Source organism: Cryptomeria japonica, chromosome 11, assembly GCF_030272615.1.
Source record: "Cryptomeria japonica chromosome 11, Sugi_1.0, whole genome shotgun sequence".
Lineage (NCBI taxonomy): Eukaryota > Viridiplantae > Streptophyta > Pinopsida > Cupressales > Cupressaceae > Cryptomeria > Cryptomeria japonica.
In genome coordinates, this window is record NC_081415.1 from 582968452 (window position 1) to 582995716 (window position 27265).

Genomic DNA, 27265 nt, shown 5'->3' on the forward strand with positions numbered 1-27265 from the left:
TAGGGAATTATAGATCTAGAGCTCTGATACCATGTTGAAGTTAATTCTTCAACCCTACAACTTCCAAGGATCACTTGCAATCAAACACCTACTAGAAAGAGAGAAAAAGCAAAGTTGTGGAGGCCTAGAGCTGATTGATCCAAAAAAGTAATGAATTATTATGAATTTGTAAACCTCACAATTAAGTTAATAATACAATAATGAATCCTTATAAAAGAAAAAAATGAAAAGCAACCCTAGGTGAGAATAAAAGTAGATCATGACATGTGTCCTCGTCATATGACTTGAGACAAAAAAACATGACCTAAGCAAGCTTAAGATGCTAAAGTGAAAAGTGACCTAAGTAATTAAACATTTAATTAAGTAAATACCCTTTTACTCTAACGCACTTTCTTTAGGAAGCATAGATTCTGCCCATCCTTCACTTAAAACACTTTTATTTAAGCTGTTTTCTCCACCTATCTCACTTCCCTTTGCAAAGTGAGGACAGTAGTGACAAAATCTTGTATCAGCAAGGGAGAGACACTCACGTTGTAATGAACAATACAATGTCTGTATAATCTGATGTCAGACTATTAAATTTTGAGTCCGTGTTCCATTTTTTTATAGAATTTGTTTACTGACTCTAATCTTGCAAGATATTCCAATAGAAGATCCAACACATGGGCTGGATGTATTGTTCACAATAGATGAGCAAATCTGTTGTTAAGTGGGTCACCTGTTGCCTTACAATTTCCCTATCCCTTACACTCTTCTTTGCTACAATGCATCAACTTTAGTGTATTAATATAACATAAATTTTAATCTGAAATGAATAAGTTAACTGTTGTTTGATAGGAATCAGATTAGATAGTAGATTAGTAGTTAGAAATAACACACGCTAGAGATAACCTCTTCATATTTTCTTCCTACGGTAAGGTCAAATCTTTAGTAATGGCGTAAAGAACTGAAAAGAAAAACAAGGTGCGGTGTAGTAAGTGATGGATGGCCCAATGCAAGACTAAGGCCAGTTCTAAAATCTGTGTACTCCACCTATCAAATCCATTCCTGTAGCTGGCAGGAGTAGTTGTGGAGATGGCATAAAGTTGGTAGGAGCTGTAAGAAAGGAGTATCTGTGCCTAGGACATGTTTTGGAGCTTTCTTCAGTTAAGCCTCTGTCTTGATGTTTTGGCATGAAAGTAGCCTCTGCTTTGATGTTTCAGCATGAAAGTAGTAAGGTCTGATGTGGTATGTGCGAACTTGGGCACTGGTGTTAAGGGTCTGATGTGTGTGCAAGGTTGCAGTGGATATTGAAAAAAATGGATAGTGTATGTATGTGCAAGAGGATGGAGGTTGGAATGGATGATTCAAGAACCAGGGCGAGACTTTCTGAAAGAGGAAGTACCCATATATAGACAAATTAAGCACCATCTGACTGTTAGAAATTTATTAGGGTTACGAAATATGGAATTCAAAATCTTGGGGGTCACTAGTGTCCAGGTCACTAAACATAAAGGGCACCAGTGTCCAAGAGGGTGTAAGGGTGCAGGAAAGTTGGAACAGAATTTTAGCAGGAGGTGGTGTTAGGTCATGATGAACTGATGTTTTTTTTTTTGGTTTTTCAAGATAGGGAATGGTCAAGATGAGGCCAGTCAGGTCTACTGGTGATGAATTCTAGAACAAGTACAAAACATAAGGGAAAAGTGTGAAGCATGCACTTTTTGACTCTGGATAATCTAGTAGATTGGTTCCTTTGCTTTTATAAGATGACATTGTGTATCATTTGTTAAAATTGGCTATCTCATTGATTGGGGCATTCATATGTGGACTTTGAATAACATTAAAAAGGATGGGATATTGAACTGCTAATCTATCCACATTGTTTTTTTTTTCTGTGGCTTCCACATAGGTTTCAAAGAAAATCAGGACATCTGAGTTGCATTTTATTCTGCTTGGAGAATGTTGATCAAGTGGATATATTGAAGAAACTAAACTGTGAGCTAACTTATTGGATTTTAGCCTTTCTTTTAGTTTCAGATGCTGACACAGTTGGATTTTTCTCATAAATGGCTCTCATTTGATCTATAAACTCAGTATATGGTGAAATGTTCTTGCTGTGTGAAAAGTTTCACATCTGGTCCTCAAATGTTGCTTATGCCCAAGCTCAAGGACTTGAGGACATTTTTGCAAGCAAAAGAAAAATATTGTTTAGAATTAGTAAAAACCAAACAAGGATTGCATGTCACATCAGGTAACTTGATATGAAATATATGACAATACATGATTGACTCAATGATACAAAAAGATGGACCATCCTTTCTCACAGCAGCATGCCCTTGCTGTTTCAACTTGTTGCCCTATATTTAGCCACAGACTTTGCTAGATGTTGATCTATAGTGCTATTTATTTTTAACACTCACTCTAGTGTATTCTTACTTTGAAATTGATGCATTTTCTTTAGGGGCGAAAACACAAAATCAACTTCTTGGTGGATTGTGTGCATACTAATCATGTAGACGTTGATGGCATATTGTGGTTTTCAATACTTTGATGCCATGCATATTCAAGACCTCTAAAGAATGTTTCAAGTAAGAAGCAATGTATTTATGGTAACTCATAATGTGAAGCTAGATTTCATCCTTTTTGAAGATTATATGTTGGACAGTTTTACTTTTTTAAATTTTTTTGATAAGTTTTATATAATGTATTATCAAAAAAGGGGAATTGAGTCCCACATTTATGTCAAGCGACATGAAACATATGTTTGATACTTGTAAGCAAGAAACTATGGTCTAATGAAAAAGTACTAAAAAGCAATCTGAACTAAAAGCATGGATAGAAGTTTTGATTTTTTGCACTGCAAATCATGCATTTAAATAGTTGTCTTCCATGAGTTGCAAGTTTTTCCATGCATGTATACTTTCTATGTGCATGTTGTAGATTGTGAATATAAAGAAATTTATTGTTTTTTTAAGTTGATGTTGGCATCGGGTAGTGATGTAATGCCTTAAGGTTTGGTTGTTGGCAGTTGTGTTAACAAATAACCTTAATATTTGACAAGCACGAGGTATTTTTGCATTGTGTCAAATTATGATGTTTTCTTAGGATTTGTACTCATCAAATACGGGTCAAGTTTTTTAACTCAAAAACTACACCATTGAATCCTAATAAAACATTATAACTTCAAGTCTTATCACTAAAAAACAAGTCCTATGTACCCTTGTATTGAGCAATCTAGGGTTGTGAACTAGGTACTTGTATTGAGTAATCTGTATCGAACACCATAAATAATATAAAGCTGTGATTGTTCCTTTATTTTCTATCAAGTAATTTGTATTGAGGGTGTTTATGGATAGTATATCTTGTGTCACTTAGCTTGAAGGTTGCTTTTTATGGAAAGCATCTCTTACAAGTAGAGGATGATATCTTATGTCATCTTTCCTATTTCTAGTGTCATTCGTCACATGGTTTGAGGTATCCCCTTGGCCAACTAAGGGTGTGTTCACACTAGTTATGAGTTGAGAATAATCATCACATTCTTTGGTAGGGACAAACTCATTGTCTTTGCTCTCTCCAAGAAGTGGAGTTCGAGGAGCATTATATTTTTCATATGCCCCCTTTACCATGAGATATGGGGGGATACCATTGCCTCAATAGGGATTCTTTCTCTACTTTCTTTAGATATATGGACCAATGGTGCCTAGCCCCCTATCTATGGGATGCTGTCAACCTTCAATGTAGATCCTTGCAGGGTGTCTCTAGGGATCACAAAGCGCCTATATTGAACATCTTCTAGCCCAAATGGGAGATTGATGGCTCAAAAAGACCTTTGGACATTGCTACTTCATACATATTCGTGGATAGACCTGTGAGAGAGTGTTTCTCACAACTTACCACTTGTACTCAAATGTCCAAGCATGTTCTTTCTACTATGGGAGCTACATCAGCTTTGGATGTTAGGTGTGATTCTAGAGGGAGTGCCTGGCTTCCTTTTAGAATCCCCTAGATCGGCTCTCTTGGTCTTAGAAATTCCTTGATGAGAACAACTAGATCTTGGATTGTTTCTTCCATAGGGATCAATTTTGACATTGATGACTTGTCCAGTTTAGGCCCAAATAGAGCTATTCAAGGAGACTTGTATGTGTGCTCACCGAGGGTAAGTTTCAATTGGTGAGCGTGACTAGCTGTTCATTAGTGGCACCACCGATGGGAATGCTACTCTTAAGAGCAACTAATAGGAAAACGTTGCAACTTCCTAATGGCAAATTGGAGTGATTTTTATGGCATTTGTTAATATTTTCCAGATTTTGAATTTATTGGTTAAATTCTGAATTAGATGAACTCTGTGATTTAGCCTCTAGGGGCATTCGCTTCTTCCCTTTATACAAATTCTTCACAAGTTGTTTTTATTGTTATTATTGTAGGAAAGGATTCTGAATTGTTTAGAAAGGACTATATGTTAATGGTGAATATAAATAAATTTATTATCGTTGCAAGCCAACACTATTATGTTAGTCCTTGTTGGCATTGGGTAGAGATGTAACAACCTTAGATTCGGTTATTGAGGGTTGTGTTTTAACCATTGAAACAGGACTCGGAGTCAGACTCAATTTCAGACTCAGCTGGACTCGGGAAAGTGAAAAAATCAAGATATTTAGAGATTTTTAAAGATTTAAAACTTGTTTCATGCACCCTTTATTGAATACACCTTAAAAACAAAATAACAACATCAAACTCGGCTCATTTGATTACATACACAAGTATACATCAATCACATAAGCATAAATGCAAATTGTAGCTGAAGGAAATAACAAACATAGATATATGAATATTGTCAAATGTATACAATATTACAAAACTCATGGAATAAAAAATCAATGTCATCATATGATCATCATCAAATGTTCCATACAAATACCAAAAGTAAATGCAACTACAAGCCTATGGCTCAGAGGAGCCTGCACCCTTCGGCCCCGGCCCCCTGCGAAGGCGTCTAAGGTAGGTCCTGGATGATTCGACAACCATAGCTGCTCCCCGTGACACCATGCCATGCTCACCAACATCAGGAACATTTGTGTCACTATCTGCCTCTGAATCTCTTGTTTCTGCTCATGCTCTCCACTCCTCCTCTACCATGGCTACAATCTCAGCGTCTATATCTACTTGGTCGATCTAATCAGTGTCGGACTCGGAGGTTAAATTTTCCCTACTTCTATCGACGCGGTTTCCCCCCATATTTTTCAATGGGGGTTTGGGGGCAGCGCTACCAAGGTGGGGTCAAGGGGCATCGCCCCGTAGTAGATATAGAGGCGTCCGATGTTATTTTTCTATTGGTTGACATGTTGTAACCCTAATTTTTCTCATTCTTAGGCGGAGGTTGTAGTGAACAAAGACGAGATCATTCATTTTAAAAAAACTTTTTAAAATGTTTTTTTTTTGTCATTTTATTTAACCCAGCCGACGACCGAGTTTCAAGCATTGGACTCGCCGAGTTTTAAAATCGCCAACTCGGCGAGTTTGGCGATTTTGCCTCCTGGACTCGGCCGAGTCCGAGTCCGAGCTCTGCAAACTCGGGAGGCATGACTCTGACCTGGGTTCGCCGAGTTTGGGCGAGTCCAGGTGATTCTCATTTCTCTGGTTTTAACCACCAACCATAAGTATTGTCATTCAAGTAGCAAATCGTATGTCAGGGTAAGGGGGCTTTGTATCAGTTCCTCCCCGTCAAGCCATCTTTATTAAATGCTACCTATATATAAAGTTTTGATTGTTCTTATTTTCTCTATGTGTGTTTGTACTGTGATTACTTTTGCAATTTATGTTCTTTAGTAGTGTAGAGTTTTAATAGCGAACACATGTATGCTCTTCTATATGCATTAATCCTTTTTAGCATCTTTGCATACTCTTCTATATGTGTTTGAGATAATCAGTTTCCTACAACAGTAAGATGCTAGGTTTTTCTATTACAATCATACCTTTTGACTGATTGCTTCTTGGTATTTGCAAGCCTCTTACTTTCCATGAGATGATTGTCACTGATTGGGTCAATGTTTTTAGGGTCTCCCCTTTGTTTCTTCAAAATAAGACAGATCCATTCACCACTCTTTGCATTGCTTCTCGTTGAATCTTGATTCAATTATTCTTCCTTGTTTTCCATGATCAGTAGCTAAAGACTTTTTTTGGTCTGTGAGCTCGCATGTCTTTCTTGATTATCTAGTAGTGTTGGATGGTTTTCTCTTTCTGCATTCAACTCTTTTGCGGACTCCAAAATTAGGGTTTCTTTGAGAGTCTTCCTTAGGGCCTGGTTTTGCTCTTGTTGCTAATTGTCTTGCTTGGTGAGTGAGTATCATCCTTGAAGGTTTGAGTTAGGTCGAGTTGGTGTTGGATTGTTCAAGCCTGATGGTGAGACCCAACCTAGTAGGACTCCACCTAGTCATTCAATCATCTTCTCGCATTCTAGGTAGTAGAGTAGACTTCCTGAACCCTGCATCTTTTGCCATTTGTTTGTCTTCTAGTAAGTAAATAAGACTTGTGATTCCAGCAAATCAGACGTTCAAGTCATCGAGTGTAAGTCCCCTTGTGATTCCAGCAAAATCACATCATACCACGAAGAGCTTATCCATGAGTAGAGATCCTACATAACAGAACCTTGGAGTTGCCTCGACTGATCCTTCGGCGATATCTTCAGCAGTCGGGAAACTTTACTCAAGAGAGGATAAGGTACCCTAGGTATTTTATTCTATGTTCGCATGTGCATAAAAAATACATCAACAAAATTGGCACCAGAAGTCATGGCCAGGGACAGGACGACCTCTTCCAGACCAGCATCATCGAGGACGACCTTCTCCAGCCCAGCATCATCAAGGATGACCTTCTCCAGTCCAGCATCATCCATCAATCCATCCATCCTGCACATCAAAGACAAAGGAGGTTAAAGCAAGGGTCCATTAGAGAAGCAGATAGTTTCAGAAGAGTTAATTAAAGTTAGCTTCTTAGCATCATCAAATTGAACATCAACCAAGTTGCAAGTGTCAGACAAGGTGGCGTCCCAATCATCATTCCTCCAGTTGGGTTGGTCCACCTCAGCGTGTCCAGATTCAATGTACCTGACTCATTGGGGATGACACAAGCTTCTATGCACCTACCCTGGTTATCCATTGGTCGAATATTCCAGAGAAGACATGTGTCCAAATAATGCAATTATTTCATTGGCCAAAATTGAGTTTGTTGTAACAAACCCTAATTAGGGTTTTCATTGTAAAATCTCGGCCATTGATCTCAAGTTGATTTGAGCCATCGAATTGTATTAAGGGTGCTATATAAGCCCTGGCTCCTCATTTGTAAAGGCTAATGATAGTTAGTCAATAGTCAGTAGTGGGGTGAATAGTTAGAAATAGTGAATAATCAGTTGATAGAATAGCAATTAGAGTAGATTAGGAGGACAAGGCAAGAAATTGTTGCCGTTGATTGTAAATAAACTCCATTTTCATTGAAGTTATGGTGAAGTGTGTTGTTTCTTGCAATATGCATGGTTTCTTGTTGAATCTTCAATTCTAGATGGTAGATGATTAGATTGAATGAAGAAAATTGTTGAATGCACCTGTGTGGAATCCGTTCAATCCAAACCACTAGCCTCTTGCTGATGGTAAGTGCACCTTGCGTGGTCAACTGGAATAAAATGAGCTTAATCTTAAGTCGTTACACATCTATTGTTCATGCATTATCTTGAATGGTGATCATTGTCAGATGGTGTACGATTTGAACGTATTTGAAACATCCCTTAGAAGATTGCACTGAGTTAGTGTTGAATTGTTCTACCTGATGGTGAGACCCAGCCCAGGAGGATTCCACCTAGTCATTCATCCATCTTCTCGCATTCCAGGTCTTAGAGTAGACTTCTTGAACCTTGTATCTTTTGCCATTTCTTTATCTTCCAGTTAGTAAATAGGACTTGTGATTCCAGCAAATCAGACTTTTAGGTCATCGAGTGTAAGTCCCCTTGTGATTCCAGCAAAATCACATCGTACCACAAAGAGCTTATCCATGAGTAGAGAACCTATATAATAGAACCTTGGAGTTTCTCCGATTGATCCTTCTGTGATATCTTCAGTATTTGGAAACTTTGTTCAAGAGAGGATAAAGTACCTTTAGGTATTTTATTCTGTGTTTGGTCGTGTACAAAAGACACATCAACAAAATAGGCGCTAGAAGGAGGGCATGATCGCGATAAACGCTTGAACAACTCAACAAAATTAGCAGTGCCTGACAGCGAATGTGAACTCTTGAATACGAGGAAGATCAGTGGAAAGCCGTCTTCAACGCTCAACGAAAGTGATACAGAGAAGGAAGGTGATCGTTGGGTCATCAGTTGGACGTGCGAAAAGAAGGAAGCAAGTTGGAACCAGTTGAGTGTTCAAGTTAAACCTGAGATATTCTAGATCTCTTTTATTCCAGAAAATCCAAAAAAAAGTGAAAAACCAAAAAAAATCCAAAGAAAGTGAAAAATAGAAAATCCCCCAAAAAGTGAAAAAATAGAAAATCCCCAAAAAAGTGAAAAATAGAAAATCCCCAAAAAAGTGAAAAAATCAAAAAATCAAAAAAGATTTCTCAATGGAGCGGCAATAGTTTCACGAGGAGCAACAAGTTGATTTTCCTCAGCTTTGGTGGAGATTAGATACACAACTTTATCCCCGCAGATTGTCTGAGTTTGCAAGGCCAGGGCAGTGTCAAATCCACGAGATAGAGGAACATGATGAAATGCATTGCTTAAAGTACTTATCAAGGATGGAATTGGCAGCGTAGGGAAAGATCTTCTTTTGGGACGTTCACTGGCCAGAAACAGAAGAAGGCAGATTCAGTGTCCCAGAGAGCAAGGATCCTCTTCTAAGCTTCTTGTGGATGATCGAGAGTCAACTCATTTTGAATGGTGAAATGCGTTTAGAAAACACATTACTACCATTGTGGTGTAGAATTCACAACTTACCTCACTCAGAATTTACTTGCTCAGTATGTGAAATGGCCATCACTCAAGTCAGAAACTAGTTTGGAATGCCAACTTTGTTTGAGGAAGAATGTATTGTGAACAGATCTTGGGGTGCACATCTCGCAGCTGAATTCAGGAGGACCTATGAACAAGACATCGTTCTAGCATCTGATTGTGAGAAGGATCAGTTGTACGTTGACGATACAAATGCACCTGAGGAACAATGTATTACAGTGGATAGCTCGCCATGCCATGCACCTGAAAAGGAATACCATGAAATAAAAGTTGAAGAATCAGTTGAGAATACTCAAATAGCGATAAAGGAAGATCCGGGAGTTGAACAAGCAATTAAAGGAGAAGATGACTCATTCCTTGAAGAATTCTCGTTTATGCTACAAAAGGAGATCCTTGAGATTGAATTGCAGGAGGTTTCAAATAGCATCATTGAAGAAGACAATCAAGTTGAGATGTTGAACAAAGAAATACAAATCATCATAAGTGAGCCCAGGTATGAAGAACAATTCAAAGGGGCGCTTAAAGATTTCATCACCATCATACTATTTGAGGAAGCACTGAAGGACCATATAGAGGAAGCACAAGTGGAATCACTGCCAAAAGTTTTTCAAGATAAACAAGCTATGGTGAGTGATGCGATCCATCATCAATTGTGACCTTCTGAGACATCGCTCGAGAATGAGACATTACCTGAGATTATCTTTGATCAACTAGAGGAAATGTTTGAGGCTCAATCCATCAGGGAGTGCTTGGTTTTTGACGATATGCTCACAAAATTCCATGAAGATGCTTGGTTTATGCAAGATGCCTCAATGAAAACAAAGGATGTTGAGCTATTCGAAGGGGCGCTGAGCTTGTTTCAAGAGGAACTTCCTAATCAAGATCAACACATTGTGAATGCTTGTGGAATAGTTCATCATCAATAGCGACCTCCTGAAGCAGCTGGTGACCTCGCTTTCGACAATGTAGTGCCATCTGAGCCTGAAATATGCCAGGTTGTCTCTTTCCTTAATCCTAGCCTTGAAAGTTATTATGATTTTGATTATGGGGATTTTGGGAAAACAACTTGCATCTGGATTGATCATGGTCCTAACGAATTACCTCAGTGGATCATTTTAAGTGAAAACTTGCTTGAGTATGAGAGATGCATGGTGAGAGCTTGCTTTTCTGTGTTTAAGGATGAATTTGCTCGGTTGAGAACCATCACGTTTGCCATGCTCCTATTGCACAACCTGAGAAATCATGTGAAGTCATGTACATATTTCGCTTCCTTGAGTCGTGTCGAGTCTAGGAGTCTTGTATATAGCTTTTAGAGTAGGTTTTCCTTTCATGTGTCTTAGTGTTGTGACCATTTCACACATCGCCCCATTGCAAATGGGGACCCCCTCTTTTTGCTCGTTTTTCGCTCGCCTTTCGCTTTGCTTTTTAGGGTTTTGTTAGTCAGTCAGTTGTCTGGATTTAGGGTCAAGCCTTAGGGTTTTAATTGCCGTCTTTTTAGGCCAGAATCCAGTCAATTTTGAGAGCTTTTTGAGCTTCCTTTTGTAGGATGCAAATTTTGAATGCAATGATTTCGCCAAAATGGTCTATTTTCAATTGGAATTTTGAGTGCAGAGCTTAAATTTGTCTAAGTGTTGAAGATGAAGTGTGAATTTTTGTCCAATTGAGTAATTTTGACCAAATTTTGACTTTTTTGATTTTTGATCCCAGGCATTGGGAATGATTCGTTTTTGCCTCGTGAATTGATTAAACTTGTGAAATCATGTTATTTTTGCCTGTAGGAGCAAAATCGCTCCTGTCCCTCAGTGAAGGACCGGAGCTACAAATCAAATATTGCTTTGTCCTTGCAAGATTTTAACGACTTGATGTCTTGAAGAGATCCAAGGAGATGCATTTTATCAAATGAATATAACTTGAAGTGCCGACATGAAGGAGAATGACCCAAGATGTAAAAATCGCTCCTGTCCCTCAGCCAGGGACCAGGGCGAAGTTCTTTGTAGCTCCCGTCCCTCTCTCAGGGACCAGAGCGAAGTTCTTCATAAGGCAAAATCCAGACGAAAAGCAAGCAAGTTTTTGGTTTGAAGACAAGAAATGATGTGACTTTAACCCGTTGAAGACAAATTGAAGATTATGAAACGTCAACAAGGGACCAAAACACCCTAGTTCGCTCCTGTCCCTCAGGCAGGGACCTGAGCGATTTTTGTCTTAGATGATTTTCTTGCCAAGTTTGAAAGGGTCTCAAGGCATGGATGAGTGAAAAGGTACATTACGAGACCATTGAAGATAAATTTTGAAGGAGATAAGATGAAATGAAGCCTACAGGACCAATATCGCTCCTGTCCCTCTCCAAGGGACCAGGGCGATATGATGATTATATTGCCGTTCCTCCAAATTCAAGACACTCCAAGACAAAGAACAAGGTGGCAAGGACGTTTCGAGGTGTTTCAATCAAGCATAAAGCATCAAAGGTCGCCAACATTGAAAGATTTGCACTAAAATATCCCAGTTCGCTCCTGTCCCTCAGGAAGGGACCAGAGCGAAATTTGTATAAAGGCATAAATTTTGAAAGTTTATCACACATCAAGCGACTAAGAAGGATCAAAGGACTTCATTTTACGCGTTGAAGGTAATTGCAAGTTGGTCGAAACAAGGACAAGCTCAAAATGTTGAAGTTCGCTCCTGTCCCTCAGGAAGGGACCAGAGCGATATTGAATATATTGGCCAATTCATGCAAAAATCACGTTAAGTCAAGACTTTACAAGGTCGTAAAAGGTTCAAGGCGTCCTTTGAAGGTCATATACCAAGGTGTTGAACGTTAAAATGCTACCAATTTGTACAGAAGGCCTATATCGCTCCTGTCCTTTGGACAAGGACCAAAGCGATTTTTATTAAAATACCCATGTTCCCTCAAAACCAAGACAAGGCAAGGATAGGCAATGTCAAAGATGCTGTTTGGAAGGTGATGAACGAAGAACCAAGATCAAAAGTTTGCAAATTTGAGCAAGGACACAAGGATTGCTCCTGTCCCTCTCCAAGGGACCAGAGCGATATTAATCATATTGGCTAAATCTCTCAAAAATCACGTGAGGTCAAGGTTTTTGCGGATCACACAAGGTCTAAGGCATCATAACAAGGTGATATGCAAAAGGGTTAAAAGTTAAATGATCATCAAATTGAACAAAGAGGCTATATCGCTCCTGTCCCTCAGGAAGGGACCAGAGCGATTTGCATAGGATCCTTCATTTTCCTTCAAATGCATGTCAGGGCAAGTTCACGCAAGATCAAGGACGTCCTTTAAAAGGCAATGAACAAGGAACCAAGGTTGAAGGATGATGCGTTTTAGCTAGAGCTTTAAGATCGCTCCTGTCCCTCTCCAAGGGACAAGGGCGATGATCCTTCCAACGTCTAAATACCTTATGGAATTCAAGCGAAATGAAAGTGGAATGAAAGAATAGCATTGTTTGTCCTTCACAAAGATGATTGAGGCTCGAATCACGTAAGGTCAAGGAGAAATTATGAGGATCGCTCCTGTCCCTCTCCAAGGGACCAGGGCGATATTTGCCAAAACACCTATTATCCTTCGAAGATCATAACAAAACAAGTTGCAAAGGGTCTAAAACGCCATTTGGAAGGCAATGAACGAAGAGTTAGAATAAAAAATGATGAATTTCAAGCTAGAAGACAAGGATCGCTCCTGTCCCTCTCCAAGGGACCAGGGCGATATCACATTTAAAGACATTCCTTCGCACAAACGAGTCAATCAAACTCGAAGGACCCAGCTAAAATGTCAATTTGAACGTAGAGATGAAGACTTTGGACATCAAAAATGCAAAGATCAAGACCAAATTGATGGATCGCTCCTGTCCCTCAGTCAGGGACCAGGGCGATGAGGTATGTATATTTCATTTTCAAGTTTTGGCGCCCAAAGCAAGTATTTTTGAATTTATTTTAAATGCTAAAATTCGATATGTTTTGAAAATTCAATTAAATGGCATTTAAATATTGCGCTTGGTATTAATTAATTATTTTGCCTTATAAAAAATCGAAGTTTATTAAATAATAACGATGGCATTTAATAATTAATTAAATTAATAAAAAATCAAAAGGAGCGCTTGGTATTTTAGAGGTCGGCCTTTATTATCTATTTAAAATCATTTAAATTGCCTTATTTTTACACAAGTCGGCCTAAGGTAATTATGGTGAAAAGCGCCTATAAAGGGGAGATGAAGATCGTCATTTTCACATCATCATTTATCATCTCTTACATGCGATCTTGAAGGAGAAAGTGCGAATTGTGTTTGAGGAGTGCGAACTTAGTTTTCACTTGGGCGAATTGACAAAGGATCGATCATTTAGAGGAGATCACGTCAAGGACATACCAAAGGTGGCGAATTTGTCAAATGCATTAGAGATCACGTCAAATACTTGAAGGGTGGCGAAGTTGATAAGAGGGACGTTGATTTGAAGATCACATCAAAGCTATCTCACGTTGAAATATCAATTTTGCCTAAGCGATTTTATTCATTTTGCATTCTAGAGTTAGCTCTCTATTGAGGTATGGCGATATTTGCTTTATTGTTCTATTAGTTGATCGTCATAGCCTAGATTTTGAATTTTGAATTTTGAATTCCTAGCTCAATCGTTTTATTTTAGGAAATGATAACTCAAAGACTTATCATGAAGTTTCCTAAAATTTATTCTCTAATCTATGTTATTTATTGCAAAATCTAGCTTCTCATTATGAAATGTTGTGTAGGTATGGCAACCCCGAAGGCAGGAGCATCCACCAGTCGTTCAGCTCTCATGAAAGAAGATCAGAAGACCGAAGAAGTGGAGACCAAGATCGTGTCGAAGTGGAGCAACATTGGAGATACTAACTTGGGTAACTTCAGCACGAAAATTTTTCGAGATGTCCCTTACATTGGTAAGCCATCACCTGTCGCCTGGAGGATAATTGAAAGTGGCATCATTAAGGCGGCCGGCTTTCCTCCAGCTATTCAGTGCTATGAGTTGATGATCGAGTGTGCTCGTCATTATGATCCACAGTCCAGGACGATCGTGTCCAATGAGGGAAACACTTTGGCGTACCTTTCAGAGGAAGCTATAAGTGAAGCTTTCCATCTTCCAGAGCACAGGGACATGACATACAAGAGCATAGAAGGAGCCAGGTCAATGTACGAAGATGATCCAGATGCTTGTCTAAGCATAATCAATAAGAACTGGCTACTTAAGAGCCGTCCCCGTCTGAGCAAGGTCCCGAACACACCGCACAGGATTGATTTCCAGGAGGAGTACAGAGATTTGATTACCATGCTCAACCGAGTTACAGGAGCCCCTCACGCCTTCTATTTTGAGAAGTGGATGTTTTACTTCATCCAGGTGATCGTTCAAGGGAAAGGTACGATACATTGGGCTAGGATGATTAGCCATTGCTTGGACGTACAGTTGAGAAGACTCAAGGATACTAAGTCCTTCCACATGAGTTCATACATCATCTATGCCTTGATTAGGAGTGTTGAGTATGCAGGACTACCTCACAGAGGAGTGATTGGAAGAGGACCCGGCGAGGTCAGAGCTTGCGATTCCTATGCCTACTTGCATCATCCGCCAGGAAGTAACTACAAGTTAGTTAATGATACCTTCACGATGAACATCACAAGGACGTTGCAAGGTGGGATTCACAACAGATTATCTCAGGATGCACAGGAATTCATAAAGAGGTACGGTGCTTGGTTCATTTAGTTTCCCAAGTTCACTTATATTAGGGTGCATGGATGTCCTTTACCACCATACATGTTGCCGAGATATCCGACAGACAGAATTGTGTTACTTGAAGTAACAAGACAGTTGGCAGCATATGCGAAGGCATTCAGACACAGACATCAGAATGGAGTTCCAGTACCTATCATTTTGGGCAATTCAGTTGAGGTATGTCCTAATGCTTTAGCTATGGATGACGCAGAGAAGGAGTTAGCCTTGTATGCTTTTTCATCTTTTGCTTTGAGAGAAAGCTTTGATCCACATGGACATTTAGAGGAGACAGTCGGCAGAAAGTTTAGGCATGAGTACCAAATAGAAGATTTTATGATAAATCTCTTAGATGATCTTGAAGTGAAACGGAAAATGCATTCTAGATTGCTTTTGGATTTCATCAGGAAATGCAGGATTTACAGAGTGGCCGACCAAGCTCAGGACAGTGGCAGGCATATCTAGTCTTCCTATGATCGAGAAAGCAAAACAATAAGGTTAGATTGGAATGAGCCCGAGGTCATGGATCTAGATACTTTGATGGCACCAGTCTTGTCTTGTACTCGCAGATGGGTTGACGTACAGCATCAGAAGTTGAGAGAACAAGGCATAGCTATGTCTTTCACTTTGGAAGAGAAACCAGCCGAAGGTGGAGCTAGTGTGAGTGAAGGCAATCCTAATCCTAGAAATTCAGGAGAAGGTAACCTTCGATGTGCCAGTGAGGGCAATCTCCATCCAAGGGGTTCGAAGAGAAAAGAAAGGTCAGAAAAGAAAGAGTCTTCCAAGAGGAAACAAGAGGCTAACAGAGATCGATCATCCGGTACTTCTTCTAGACTTGAGAAGAGAACAATTCAAGTGGAAGAATCCATGGAGTCTATGGTACAGAATGACAGGCAGGAAGAAGGACAGGCACAACATGGTTCACCAAATGGATCTCTCCAAGATTATGATTTAGATGAAGATAAAGAAGACAATGAAATGACATCTCCTCCCAAACAAGAGGAAATAGTGCACAAAGAGATTCAAGTTCAAGAAACAAGATCGATTATTCCAGATTGGTTGAAGGAAAGATTAACCAAGGTGATCGTAGTAGAAGACGAGGACAGTGCAATTGATTTAGAGAGCCTTGTTGGACGTTCACACGAAGTAACAGAGAAGAGAAAGGCTACCAAGATGTCCAAGATGATTCGAGATGAGACTGGATCCAAAAAACTGCAGATAGCTACACCGGTAGCAGACAAATATGAAGGTGAGATCCTAGCAGAGGAATATGATATACAGACATTTGAGCTAGGACCATCCACAGCAGAGCAGACATTGGACGATGCTACCGACTCATTTGAGGCATTGAAGGACAAGCTTAGAGAAGAAATGGAGAAGAATAGAAAGCTTGAGAGAGAGGTCGGTGCATGGAGGACATATTTCAGTCACATCAATGAACCTTTGGGACGTCAGGATCCAGCTAGATCACCAGTGCAAGCACTTCCACTTCAATCAATCAATGAGGCAGAAAGATTCAGGAACATGGTCCAACGTACAAGTAATTGGATGGATAGATCTCATACAGTGGCCATAGAGTTTGTAACAAGGATGATGAAGATTATTCATCAAGCTATCCAAGTTCTTGAGATAATCCACAATTTGATGATAACAGTAGCTGCATTTGCTCATACCAAGGATGTTATCATTCCTGTCTTAAAGGTAATTAGACACACATCAAGGAAAGTTTTAGCGCAAGAGAAGATCTTGGATGGAGAATCTCACAGTTTGTTTCAGTGGTCAACCTTACTCCATATGAAGAGTGTTTTCTTCGAGGACATCAGTGTTAGATGTGGCCAAATTGAGGAGGTGATCAATCCGATCCAGGACAGAGTGTTTGAGGTACTTCGTACCATTCTTGGCAGAAGGATCGAGGTCGAGACAGATGTGGATATGCAGGAGTTAGAGGATAGAATTAAGGTTATCTTTTGCAAGGACGCAAATGTTACAGATGAGCAATATGATCAAATGTTTGCCACCATGCTCCTGATTGAAAGAACAAAGGAACTTGAATCTACATGGGACGCAGCTCTTCTAGATGCATTCGATCAGGTCATCCACTTGGAAGAGAGTATGAAGAATCTTCCCGAGATTCCAATTGCAGAAATCGAAGGAATCGTGACAAGATTCATTGCATATGCCAAAAAAGAACATTGGAAAGGGAATAAGGTTCTAGATGAAAGGTTGTTATAGATGACATGGCATCTTATTTGTCATTGGTTTATGTCTCTTAGATTTTTGTGCCAAATTTAATATTTGGCTATGTATTTAATATTGTTCAGTAAAAAGGAGGCCATTTGTAACAAACCCTAATTAGGGTTTAGGTGTCATGATCTTGACCGTTGATCTACTTTCGATCTGGACCTTTCATTGTAATTGGGGATGCTATTTATACCCCCATTTTTCATTTCATTTGGTAATAGTCAATAGTTAGATATCAGAGAGTTTATTGTATTAGAGAGATTAGAGCTAGAAGCAATTTTATTTTGTAGCAAGATTGAGTTTTGAAGAGAGGAATTCAAGCAATTGTTGTACATGATGACTTGGAAATCAATAAAATATTGAAGTTATGGTGTTTTGTTGTAACTTTCTTGGTTATCTTCATGGTTGTTCAATTTACTTGAATCATACTCAATCAAGGTAGTGTGTTAATTTGAAGGACATTGTGTGAGACTTGATCTTTGGTAGGATTCGTAATCCAAACCACTAGCTTCTTGCTGATTGTAGGAACGCCTTGCGTGGTCGACTGGAGAATACCTTGAATCCCTTAATCTTCAATCATTATTGTATCTTGGATATGTACTTTCGTGGTAGTGTCTTTGATCTTTGATGCATTGAATATCATTTTGTTACCTTAGAAGATCGCACTAATTTCAATTGAGTTGTTATCTTATGGCAAAATTGAAGTTGGTTGAATCTTGCCAAGTCTTGTCCATACGAAGTCATTCTTAGGGTTAGATTAGATTAGACTTCTTGAAAACCCTACTCTTTTGTTATTTTTGAAAAGTTTCTTTAGTTTAGTAAAATCTTGAACTTTCGGAATATGTAAGACCCCTTGAAGGAAACAGCAAATCACATCATACCGCTGGAAGCTTGTCCACACGTAGAGACCCTACTAACCAGAACCTTGGAGTCTTCCTAACTGATCCTTTATGCGAATCTTCAGCAGTTAGAGGCTTTTTCTCAAGAGAGGATAAGATGCCTATTGGTATTTTATTCTGTGTATGATGGTGTATAAAATACACGTCAACACTTAGCTTAGAAGTTTTTGAGCCTGGTTCTTAATTTGCCTCGAGTCATTTGACTTATGATCCTGAGTGGCTCAGGCGGTTTAGTTGTTTGCTTTTGGTGTGCGCTTTAGCTTAGTTTGCCTTGGGTCAGTCAGTCGGTCGTTTGCTTTAGTTTGGGTGTCTTGAGTAGGAGCCTCTGTTTGTGAGAAAGGTGTCTGTGTTGTTGCTCACACAAGGGCAATATCTTGGATCTTGTGTTAGACTCATTTCTTGGATATCTATTCATGAAGTGCTTTGAATTCGAGGTTGTTCCTCTCCAGCTTTATCATCTGATTAGGTCCTGTATTTGACTTGGAAGGGAATCATCTTCTGTAACTTGATGTTGACATCTGTTGATTACTATATCTTCACACATTAATAGACTCCGAGTCATTATGGTTTTTAGGCAAAGCTGTGATTAGTGAAAAATCTAAAATCTGACTTCAGCGCCATCGCAATCCTCAAACCCTAGCAAGCTTCACTGCTTACGAGCCAAAGGAATTGATGGAATGAAAGAGCAATATCAAAAGGAAAAAATGAGAAATGAAAGAGAAAAATTAAGAAAAAATGAAATGAAATGAAATATCAAAATTGGCTAATGGGAACATACGAGTAACTCCATCGAGGCTATAGACACCCGACCGACAATGGAGCAATGTTCGTGAGCTTGCGGCGATAACCTCGTCGGGACTATAGACGTCTGACTGGCAGCGAGGCTCTATCCAAGATGCTTATGAAGTTCAGATATACTATGTAGCCGATCACAGGGGAGCTTGAAGGTCATAATTGTCTTGTCGAGAGGAATGAATACATTTGCACACACCTGGGTAATCAAAGACTAAGTGTCTTGATCTGGTTAAACATTTTCCTTCTACCTTGAGTGCATTTTCCAATCTCTTGATAAGTTGGGTTGAATTTTCCGGAGGTTCTAAGTGTCAATTGAGTCTTTATCTCTGAAATGTTCAGGAACATTTATTCAAGGTGGCGCTAGATGTTGTGACGTATTCACATGTCGCCCCATTGCGAATGGGGACCCCTACCTTTTTGCTTTTTGGGGTTTGTTTTTCTAGGATATTTAGGGTTTTGTCTGTTAGCCTTTGCATGATGAGTGCTGTCAGGGGGATCATTGGATAGCAGGCTATGCTTGAGCCAGGGTGAGTCCGCAGGGCCCCAGAATTAGGGTTTCTTTGAGAGTCTTCCTTAGGGCCTGGTTTTGCTCTTATTGCTAATTGTGTCTTGCTTGGTGAGTGAGTATCATCCTTGAAGGTCTGAGTTAGGTCGAGTTGGTGTTGGATTGTTCAAGCCTGATGGTGAGACCCAGCCCAGTAGGATTCCACCTAGTCATTCATCCATCTTCTCGCATTCCAGGTCTTAGAGTAGACTTCCTGAACCTTGTATCTTTTGCCATTTCTTTATCTTCCAGTCAGTAAATAGGACTTGTGATTCCAGCAAATCAGACTTTCAGGTCATCGAGTGTAAGTCCCCTTGTGATTCCAGCAAAATCACATCGTACCACAAAGAGCTTATCCACGAGTAGAGAACCTACATAACAGAACCTTGGAGTTTCTCCGATTGATCCTTCTGCGATATCTTCAGCATTCAGAAACTTTGTTCAAGAGAGGATAAGGTACCTTTAGGTATTTTATTCTGTGTTTGGTTGTGTACAAAAGAAACATCGACAAGACCCCAATTAAGGTTAGAAGAGGCCACAAGGTGGTCAAGAACAAGCGATTAGGTGATCCGTTTACTCTTGGCCGAAGGGAGCAGAGGGGACGAGTTAGAGCTTGGAAGTACTTGGATTGTTGGGACGCTGGAGGTGGACGTATGGAGGACGCACGTGTGGCCGAGAGTGCAAGGAAAGCATTGGGACGTAGCAGTCAGAATGATCCACCTAGGTTCAGGACACTTGGAAGTACCTGGAGTGTTGGCGATGCTGGAGGTGGACATGTAGAGGATGCGTGCATGGTCAAGAGTGTAGGGATTGCATCGAAACGTAGCGGTTGGAACAATCCACCCAAGTTCGACACAAGGGAGTAAGCAGGCAAGAAACCAATTTGCACTATACCAGGGAACCTGGCCCTCATCGAATAGAGAAAAGGGGGCTTGAGCTGAAGACTCTAGGAGGAGAGAGTATAGAAACGAAGATGACCAAGTTGTAGAAGAAGCACACGGTGGACGTGTAGAGAGCTCGTGCGTGGCTAAGATTGTAAGAGGCACAAGAATGCGGGCAAGAGATGGTCCAATTTGGTTGAATACACACGGTAGCTTCCGAGTGAAAACAAAGATGACCACCCAAGAGAAGTAGAAAATCCCTAAATTTATGGGGGACAAATCGGAGGATCCTGTATGCCATCACAAGACTTGGCGAATGGTCAGGACAACCAGGATTACTGGTTGAAGGCATTCCCCGCCAGCCTATAGAAATTGCCATCGATTGGTATACATACCTAGTGGCTCAATAGAAAGCATCGTGGAACGAATTGAAAAAGGCATTTCAAGAAGAGTTTAGATTGTTGAGAGACAACAATGAAATTGTTTCCAAAATTTACATTATTATGCAAGGGAAGAGTGAGAATGTGCGAGCATACAATCATAGGCTCAAAGAACTGCTAAACTAGATGGAGAACCAGCCAGTTGACGGGTTGAAGAAGTGGTTCACTAAGGGATTGATCCCCTCATTGCACAAGAAGATGAAAGTATTGCCTCCGTCCTCGTACATTGATGCTTGCAATCGGGCGATGGACATTGAGTGTGAAAACAAAACATCCTCTCGGGGGAAGAGGAAGACCGACGATGACGAGAGCACCGAAGTTAGCAGTAATGAAGGATCCAAAACGATTTAGGCTCTTTGACGGGATATGTTGAGAATGATGAAAGATTTGAAGGCCGAGAAAGGAACCAATTAAGAAAGTAATGAACTATATCGAGTGCAAAATTGAGGGGCACAAGAAAGCTAATTATCCTTGCAAGATTTTTTGTGAGATTTGCTAGGTGATAGGTCATTCCGTAAAGATTGTCCATATAACTTTAAGATTAGAAGTACGCAAGTACTCTTTACACTGGGTTAGTCTACCCCATTAAAACCACAAAATGTATCTCTAGACGGTTAGGGAAATAACGCAGGTGAAATCAAATACAATACGACAACAAAGGACATCCTATCATACAGTGCTGAGAAAGTAGTGAATGGGGACACTTTGCAAGAGACTGGTAGAACAAGAAAGGCAACATACAATTATTGCAAATGGTGTGGACTGGGGATTCATCAAGACATTGATTACCCGTAGCAAAAGGGTATTAATATGCTGGACGTGGCAGAACAAGATGAGGTAGTTCAAGTAATCACGAGAGCACAAAGTAGGCAGTGTACTTGGACCCTTGTACGAAGAAGGAACGACTCTGAGAAGCTAGAGCAAAAGTAGAACAAGTGTTGGCGGAGGAACGAAAAACTTCCAATGGAATTGCAAGTACGTCATTATGGGAGTTAGAGAAGAACATAGTTTGGCAGGTGCTATAGACAATCATACCCATCAAGGTGGCAAACCTTCTTCAAATATGTCGCAATTGAGAATGGCAATTACCAACATAGTTAGTGACGACACAGTAATACAAAAACAATGTAAACCACAAGAGGAGGAACTGACGGGGAAACCACCACGCCAATGGGATGAGGCCAATGATCTAATGTTGCTGACGGTGAGCATCGGGAGGTAGTCGACTGTTTTTTTTGGCAACAAGGGTATTCCTGCGACCCAGCCTAATGCCCAATCTACCTTACCTTGGTCTTATTTTATTGCCAAGTTGGGGTAAAGAAGAGGCGAGATGGGGCGAGACTAATCCCCTGAGGATGCACGTAATAGCCCGCAAACCATGTGCATCGGGTAAGCTCGGGCCTCGAAATCGAACCTGAAACTAATGGGGGGAGCAAACCCAGGGCTCAAGCCAACTCCGCTACCCGTGCGAGCTTGGAGGAAGTCGATTGTTGTCAAGATGGAAATAATGGGCCAAAAGTTGACAAATACCATCGTCGATGGGGGCTCGGGAGTTAATGTGTTGTTGGAGGACACTTGGAAATGTTTGGGGAAGTTGACACTTTGACCGCCAACCTTCCACTTAGTAGGTGCCGACCAACATGGCACAAAAAGTAATGATTGGGACAATAATTTTTTTGGACTTTGTAGTCATCCTGTTGCAAAAGGTGTACGACACATTCCTTGGGAGGGGATGGTTGATTACTGCCAAGGAAAATCATAATTGGAAGCAGAGCACACTCTTGATCGAGAGTAAGGGAAGGAAGTTTGTCATCGACCTGAGGAACTAGGCGGTGAGTGAAGAAGTGGCATCTTTAGACTTAGAGTTCAAAGACGGAGGGTGGAGTATAGGGGAAGGAATGAAGAGGATGGAGCAAAATGATGAACGGGTAATGGAATTGGACGTATTATTTCATTGGCACGTCGTATTTTGAAACAAGTTTTTTGAACGTATTATTTCATTGGCAAATGGAAGACTATGAGGTATTTTCACCAACATGTAATTTCCTCGAAGCTACAACCCTTGGTGAAGAGCAACCAACGAAAGCATGTAAAGTTATGACAATGGAAAATAAAAAGAAAAAGAAAAATATAGTGGAGCCAATAAAAATTTAAAAAGTTAAACGGAGGGCACAACAATGTTTGGCGGATGACATTGCTAGAGTTTGGCGATGGCATCCTCTGATCCTCATGTTGTACGACAAGAATTTAGACGCAAGACCCTACGCTAAAAACAACAATCTTCCTAGTCCGTACGAAGAAAGGGATACTTGATTGTATGAGAGCATTGAACCATACGAGGAAAATATTGGCACGTCGTACGTGAGCAAAGCAATAGAGCCATAGAGAAGGAAGGACCACACACTGTACGAGGGAGTGGAAAGAAGTAAGTCGTACGAAGGAGATGAAGTACCATCCAAGATTGACAAATCGTATGTGAGGGAGTCGTACAAGGGAAGAACAACGTACATAATGAGTATATCGTATGGGCAGAGACTGTACGTATAGAGAAGCGACCAGCCAAGTGTGAGAACAAGCTATCTATATGAAAAATAGAAAGCGCACATGAGCGGTCCGTACAGAGGTGTGAAGGGTTGGAAGAACACACTGTACGTGGGAGAAGATGAGGTGCCAGGTAAGTCGTACGGAAGAAAGAGAAGGCCTTATGTGAGGAGTACATTGTACGGGCAAGTAGGGAGGAGGCCATACAAAGAGCAAATACACAAGCTGTACAGACATGAAGGATAGCATGTAATCACAAGAACATACTTACATGCGCTGAATGGACATGAGGAGAGACCTATAGGTTGAGGTCATACACGGAACCACATGTGACGGTAGAGAAGTCAAGTTGGTACGGGGCAAAGGAGAAGCCATACTTGAATTCAAAGACACTGTATGGAAACACTAAATCGTACGTGGAAAACCAATCAAGGTAGTCAAGCTTGTACACAAGGTTTCAGACTGTAAATGTTTTGTTTCTGACCGTACGTGATGTGTATCAGGCCATATGGTAAGGGCAAAAAAAGCAAGTGGTAGGAGCGAAATCTCCATTTTTTGGCTTTATCAACAATATTTTTGGCGTCTTAAAAAATCATGAAAATCATGTTTGACATTGAGTTCCATATGGTTTTGAAGGTCTTAATTTGGGCTTGGCAATGGGGTGGACTTCGCGAGGGGCACTGTCCCCAGATCCTCATTGGGGGTGTTGCCCCTGAATCCCCATTTGATTTGGCAAGTACACTACAAGTTGGGGTTGTCCAGTCTAAGTCATTGTTTGTCATTAGTCTTTCCGAATATTACGTGACGTTTACTTGTCGTCTGGAAGGCGACTTTTTCTTTGGGGGGATGATATGGTCAGCATAAAATGGCTATTGTTATGTTAGATGATATTTGTTATCTGCCAATGTATTAATTGTTTGTATTAAGTGGGTTGTCACTCTTGGGTAGTTAATGTGTCGGTTGGTTGATGGTTGTGTTCCTCTCGGCAACCGTTGGGTCCTTTAAATATGTTGTGTACCACCAAGGAAGGTAGTATGGTATAGTCAGATTAATTGTAATCCTTGGCTGATCATCTCTGATCTTGTTCTCTGTAATAATTTCATGTGTGAATAAAGGTATGTTTTACTGCTGTGTCTGGTATGCATTGTCTTGTATATTATTATTTCCTGTATTCTATTTATCAGATGTAGCAGTAAACAGGGACTACATTAGAAAATCAACTCCCTATCTATTTTGTTTTAGAAAAGTGATAATGGAATATCCTTGGGGATATATTTGGATCCACTATTCTCAGGTCATCCACTTGCATGAGGATTTTCTACATCTGAACCAAGATCCCAATCTCTGGAAGGCTGAAAGAAAAGTCAGAAGATGACAAAGATTAACCACTGAATCAGACACCACAAAACCTTAGCAGAGATTCTCCTGATAAGAAATGATGCTCAGTGAACAAAGAACCTTTTTTTGAACTATAGATTTACATGATTAAACATGCATAAGATTTCACGAAACACATGTTGATACATTGCACAAATATTAGTAACCAATCTCATATATTAGTATACAATCTCGAGAGAAACTTGGCTTATTGGTATAATTGGTTAAGTATTGGTAAACAGTTAACAAGTATTAGTAAACAATTTGGAAAAGATTTTTTTCTTAAAACTCTTTCCCGCTATACCTAGTAACCTAGTTATGAATTATTTGCATTGTATTCTGGTTTGGGCTCTGCATACATGGCAGTTTGTAACTTGAAGCTGTGCTTCCGTAAGATTTTGTATCATCTAACGAATAATAATAATTAAAATTAAAAATTATCAAAATATGCTTTATTTTCACTTTGATGAATCTTAATGAAAGTTCTTGATTGAGAATTCTTTGCATTATTTTGGTGCTCATTCTTTATATCAACTGCATTGAATAGCAGACTCTATATAACAAATGCTTTGCCATCTCATGTTTTTTTAATGATTGTACATACTCTAGCAAATGTGTTGTCATCTCATGTTGTTTTTGATTGTGCAGACTTTGCGTACAAAATGCTTTGCCAAGTGTGTTACCAAACCTGGTACAAGTTTGAGTGGAAGTGAAAGCAGTTGCATTTCGAGGTGTGTGGAGCGTTATATTGAGGCAACGGGTATTATAAGCCGTGCAATCTTCAGTGCATCTCCTCGCTGATTGGGAGTCTGTATTGACTAATATTTCCAATGCAGAAGTCAATTCTGCAGTGAGATAATCCAATTGATTTTTTGAATTTTAAACATTAGGGAGTTGATGTTCAGGATTTTGCATCGTCGTTCCCAATTTTGAGAAAATAATTATATATATATTTTTAAATTGTGCCATCTTGCTAATCTGCATGTTTGTGTTTACTACTGTTTACAAAATATACTACAGTGAAAGCATTGCAAATATCTTATTTATTTGCAGCCAAGGGGGCTTATGCATGAATATTTTGTTACTATTATATTGCTGCATGCTAATCCTTACATTGAATCGGTTGTCCTGTGATATAATCAAGGCAGAAGGTAAATGACTAGCTATCTTAGATTGAGATTGGCATTGTAGACCATACCCAATTTGCTTTTACTATCTATGAATACCTTCATCTATTTTAATGCTGCTTTTTAATTAGATGGTAATAATGTATTTAACATATGCATGCAATCACAGCTTTTAGCATTTGGATGTTCAAATATTTCACAAGTTGTGTGGCGATTGGAAAATTCAGCCAATATGGTGCTTGGAATATTCAACAAGGGTCACAGTGGCACTGTCATGTATATGCTCTTGCAGTATAGCTCAAATTCTCTGGAGGACTCTGAAGGGATTCTTTCGAACTAGTTGCTGGATTGACTGATTAGAAAATAGGAAATATTATTTGATCTGCAGCAAAAACAGGTAAATGTGATGGATGTGATATTTGTTTACAATGATGTTCCTTTTAGGCTTGTCTTGCTTTATTGTCCTTGTCATTCTGTCAAAGGCTGTACATTCATATTTGCACTAGAAGCTACCCTGTGCTATGCTTGGACTTAAATCATGCAGATATGCCCATTCATTGTTCTTTTAACTAGTTGTTTGCAGGGTCTCATGTGAAATTGCCGAGGACTACGCTGGGGATGACATTTGTAGCTTACTTTGTTGCGATACACTAGAATTTTGATAATGCTGATATTGAAAGCTGTCATTGACATCAACAAATGCATGCGTAGCGTCTATAAGGTGTTTTAATATGAACATGTATTTGTAGTTACACTTTGTTGCAATATGTTAGGATTTTGATAATGCTAATCTTGAAAGGGGCCATTGACATGAACAAATTTATTCATGGTGTCCATTGAGTGTTTTAATATGATAATGTATTTTTAGTTATCATTTAGCTCAGAAATCCGAACATACAAAATATAGAATAGAAACTGGAAAGTTGCGACCATTATATACGAAAATATTATTTTCTGGGATTATCTTCAGAAATGTTTTATAAACCTTTTTAACTCTGGTACCATGCTATTGAGAATCTAGGTTTCAGAGAACGTACTACACCACATAAATCCATTACTGTCATTTTGACATTCTTTTTGCCATTGCCCATGTTTTGCATAAGTTTACTGTTGTCATAGCTTTGGCTATAAAATGTTGAGACGAGAAAACCAATGGTTTACGAAGAGATCAACCATCTCTATGGAGTTTTACATTGGGCAATATTCCGTTCTTTTCGGAACCTGTTGTTTTGTGGAAAGCTGATTATGGTAAAGACTGCAGTTTGAATGCGTAGTTAAATTGGCCTCCTCATGTACATGCCTAGGGGGTTAAGTTGAGCAGAAACGAGTAGGGTTTCTATTTTTATGTTTTTTTCCTTAGGTCACAAGCATTAATAACAATTCAGTCAAAGGTAAAGGTATACCATGTGTCTTAAAGTATAGGAAATTCTCTCTGATGGTAAAATGACATAAACTGTCGGTTTTAAAATACAGCATGCACCGATTTATACAGTAAATGCATCCTCTGGACCACTAAGACAGGGAAATTTTAATTATAATTGAAATTTTCAATGGATTAAGCATTTTGAATTTGAGTACAGATAGCCCCTGTTAAACAGCAGGCGGTTGAAAATTTAAAATCGGAGTACTGGGAACCAGTAGCCTGATAATTCAGGAAACCACAACCTTCCAAGCAACCAATTATAGAACCATTAAGTGATA

The 27265-nt window shown here is 39.6% G+C and overlaps 1 protein-coding gene across 1 annotated transcript in view; it reads left to right on the forward strand.

The window, feature by feature from the left end:
• Positions 1 to 25494, forward strand: part of LOC131072910 (mitochondrial import inner membrane translocase subunit Tim13) — a 35412-nt gene extending 9918 nt beyond the window's left edge. The window contains exon 2 of the mRNA XM_059214115.1: positions 25086 to 25494. Coding sequence (XP_059070098.1) covers positions 25086 to 25238 — 153 coding nt within the window. The 3' untranslated portion in view covers positions 25239 to 25494. The remainder of the gene's footprint in view (positions 1 to 25085) is intronic.
• The last annotated feature ends 1771 nt before the right edge of the window (positions 25495 to 27265 follow it).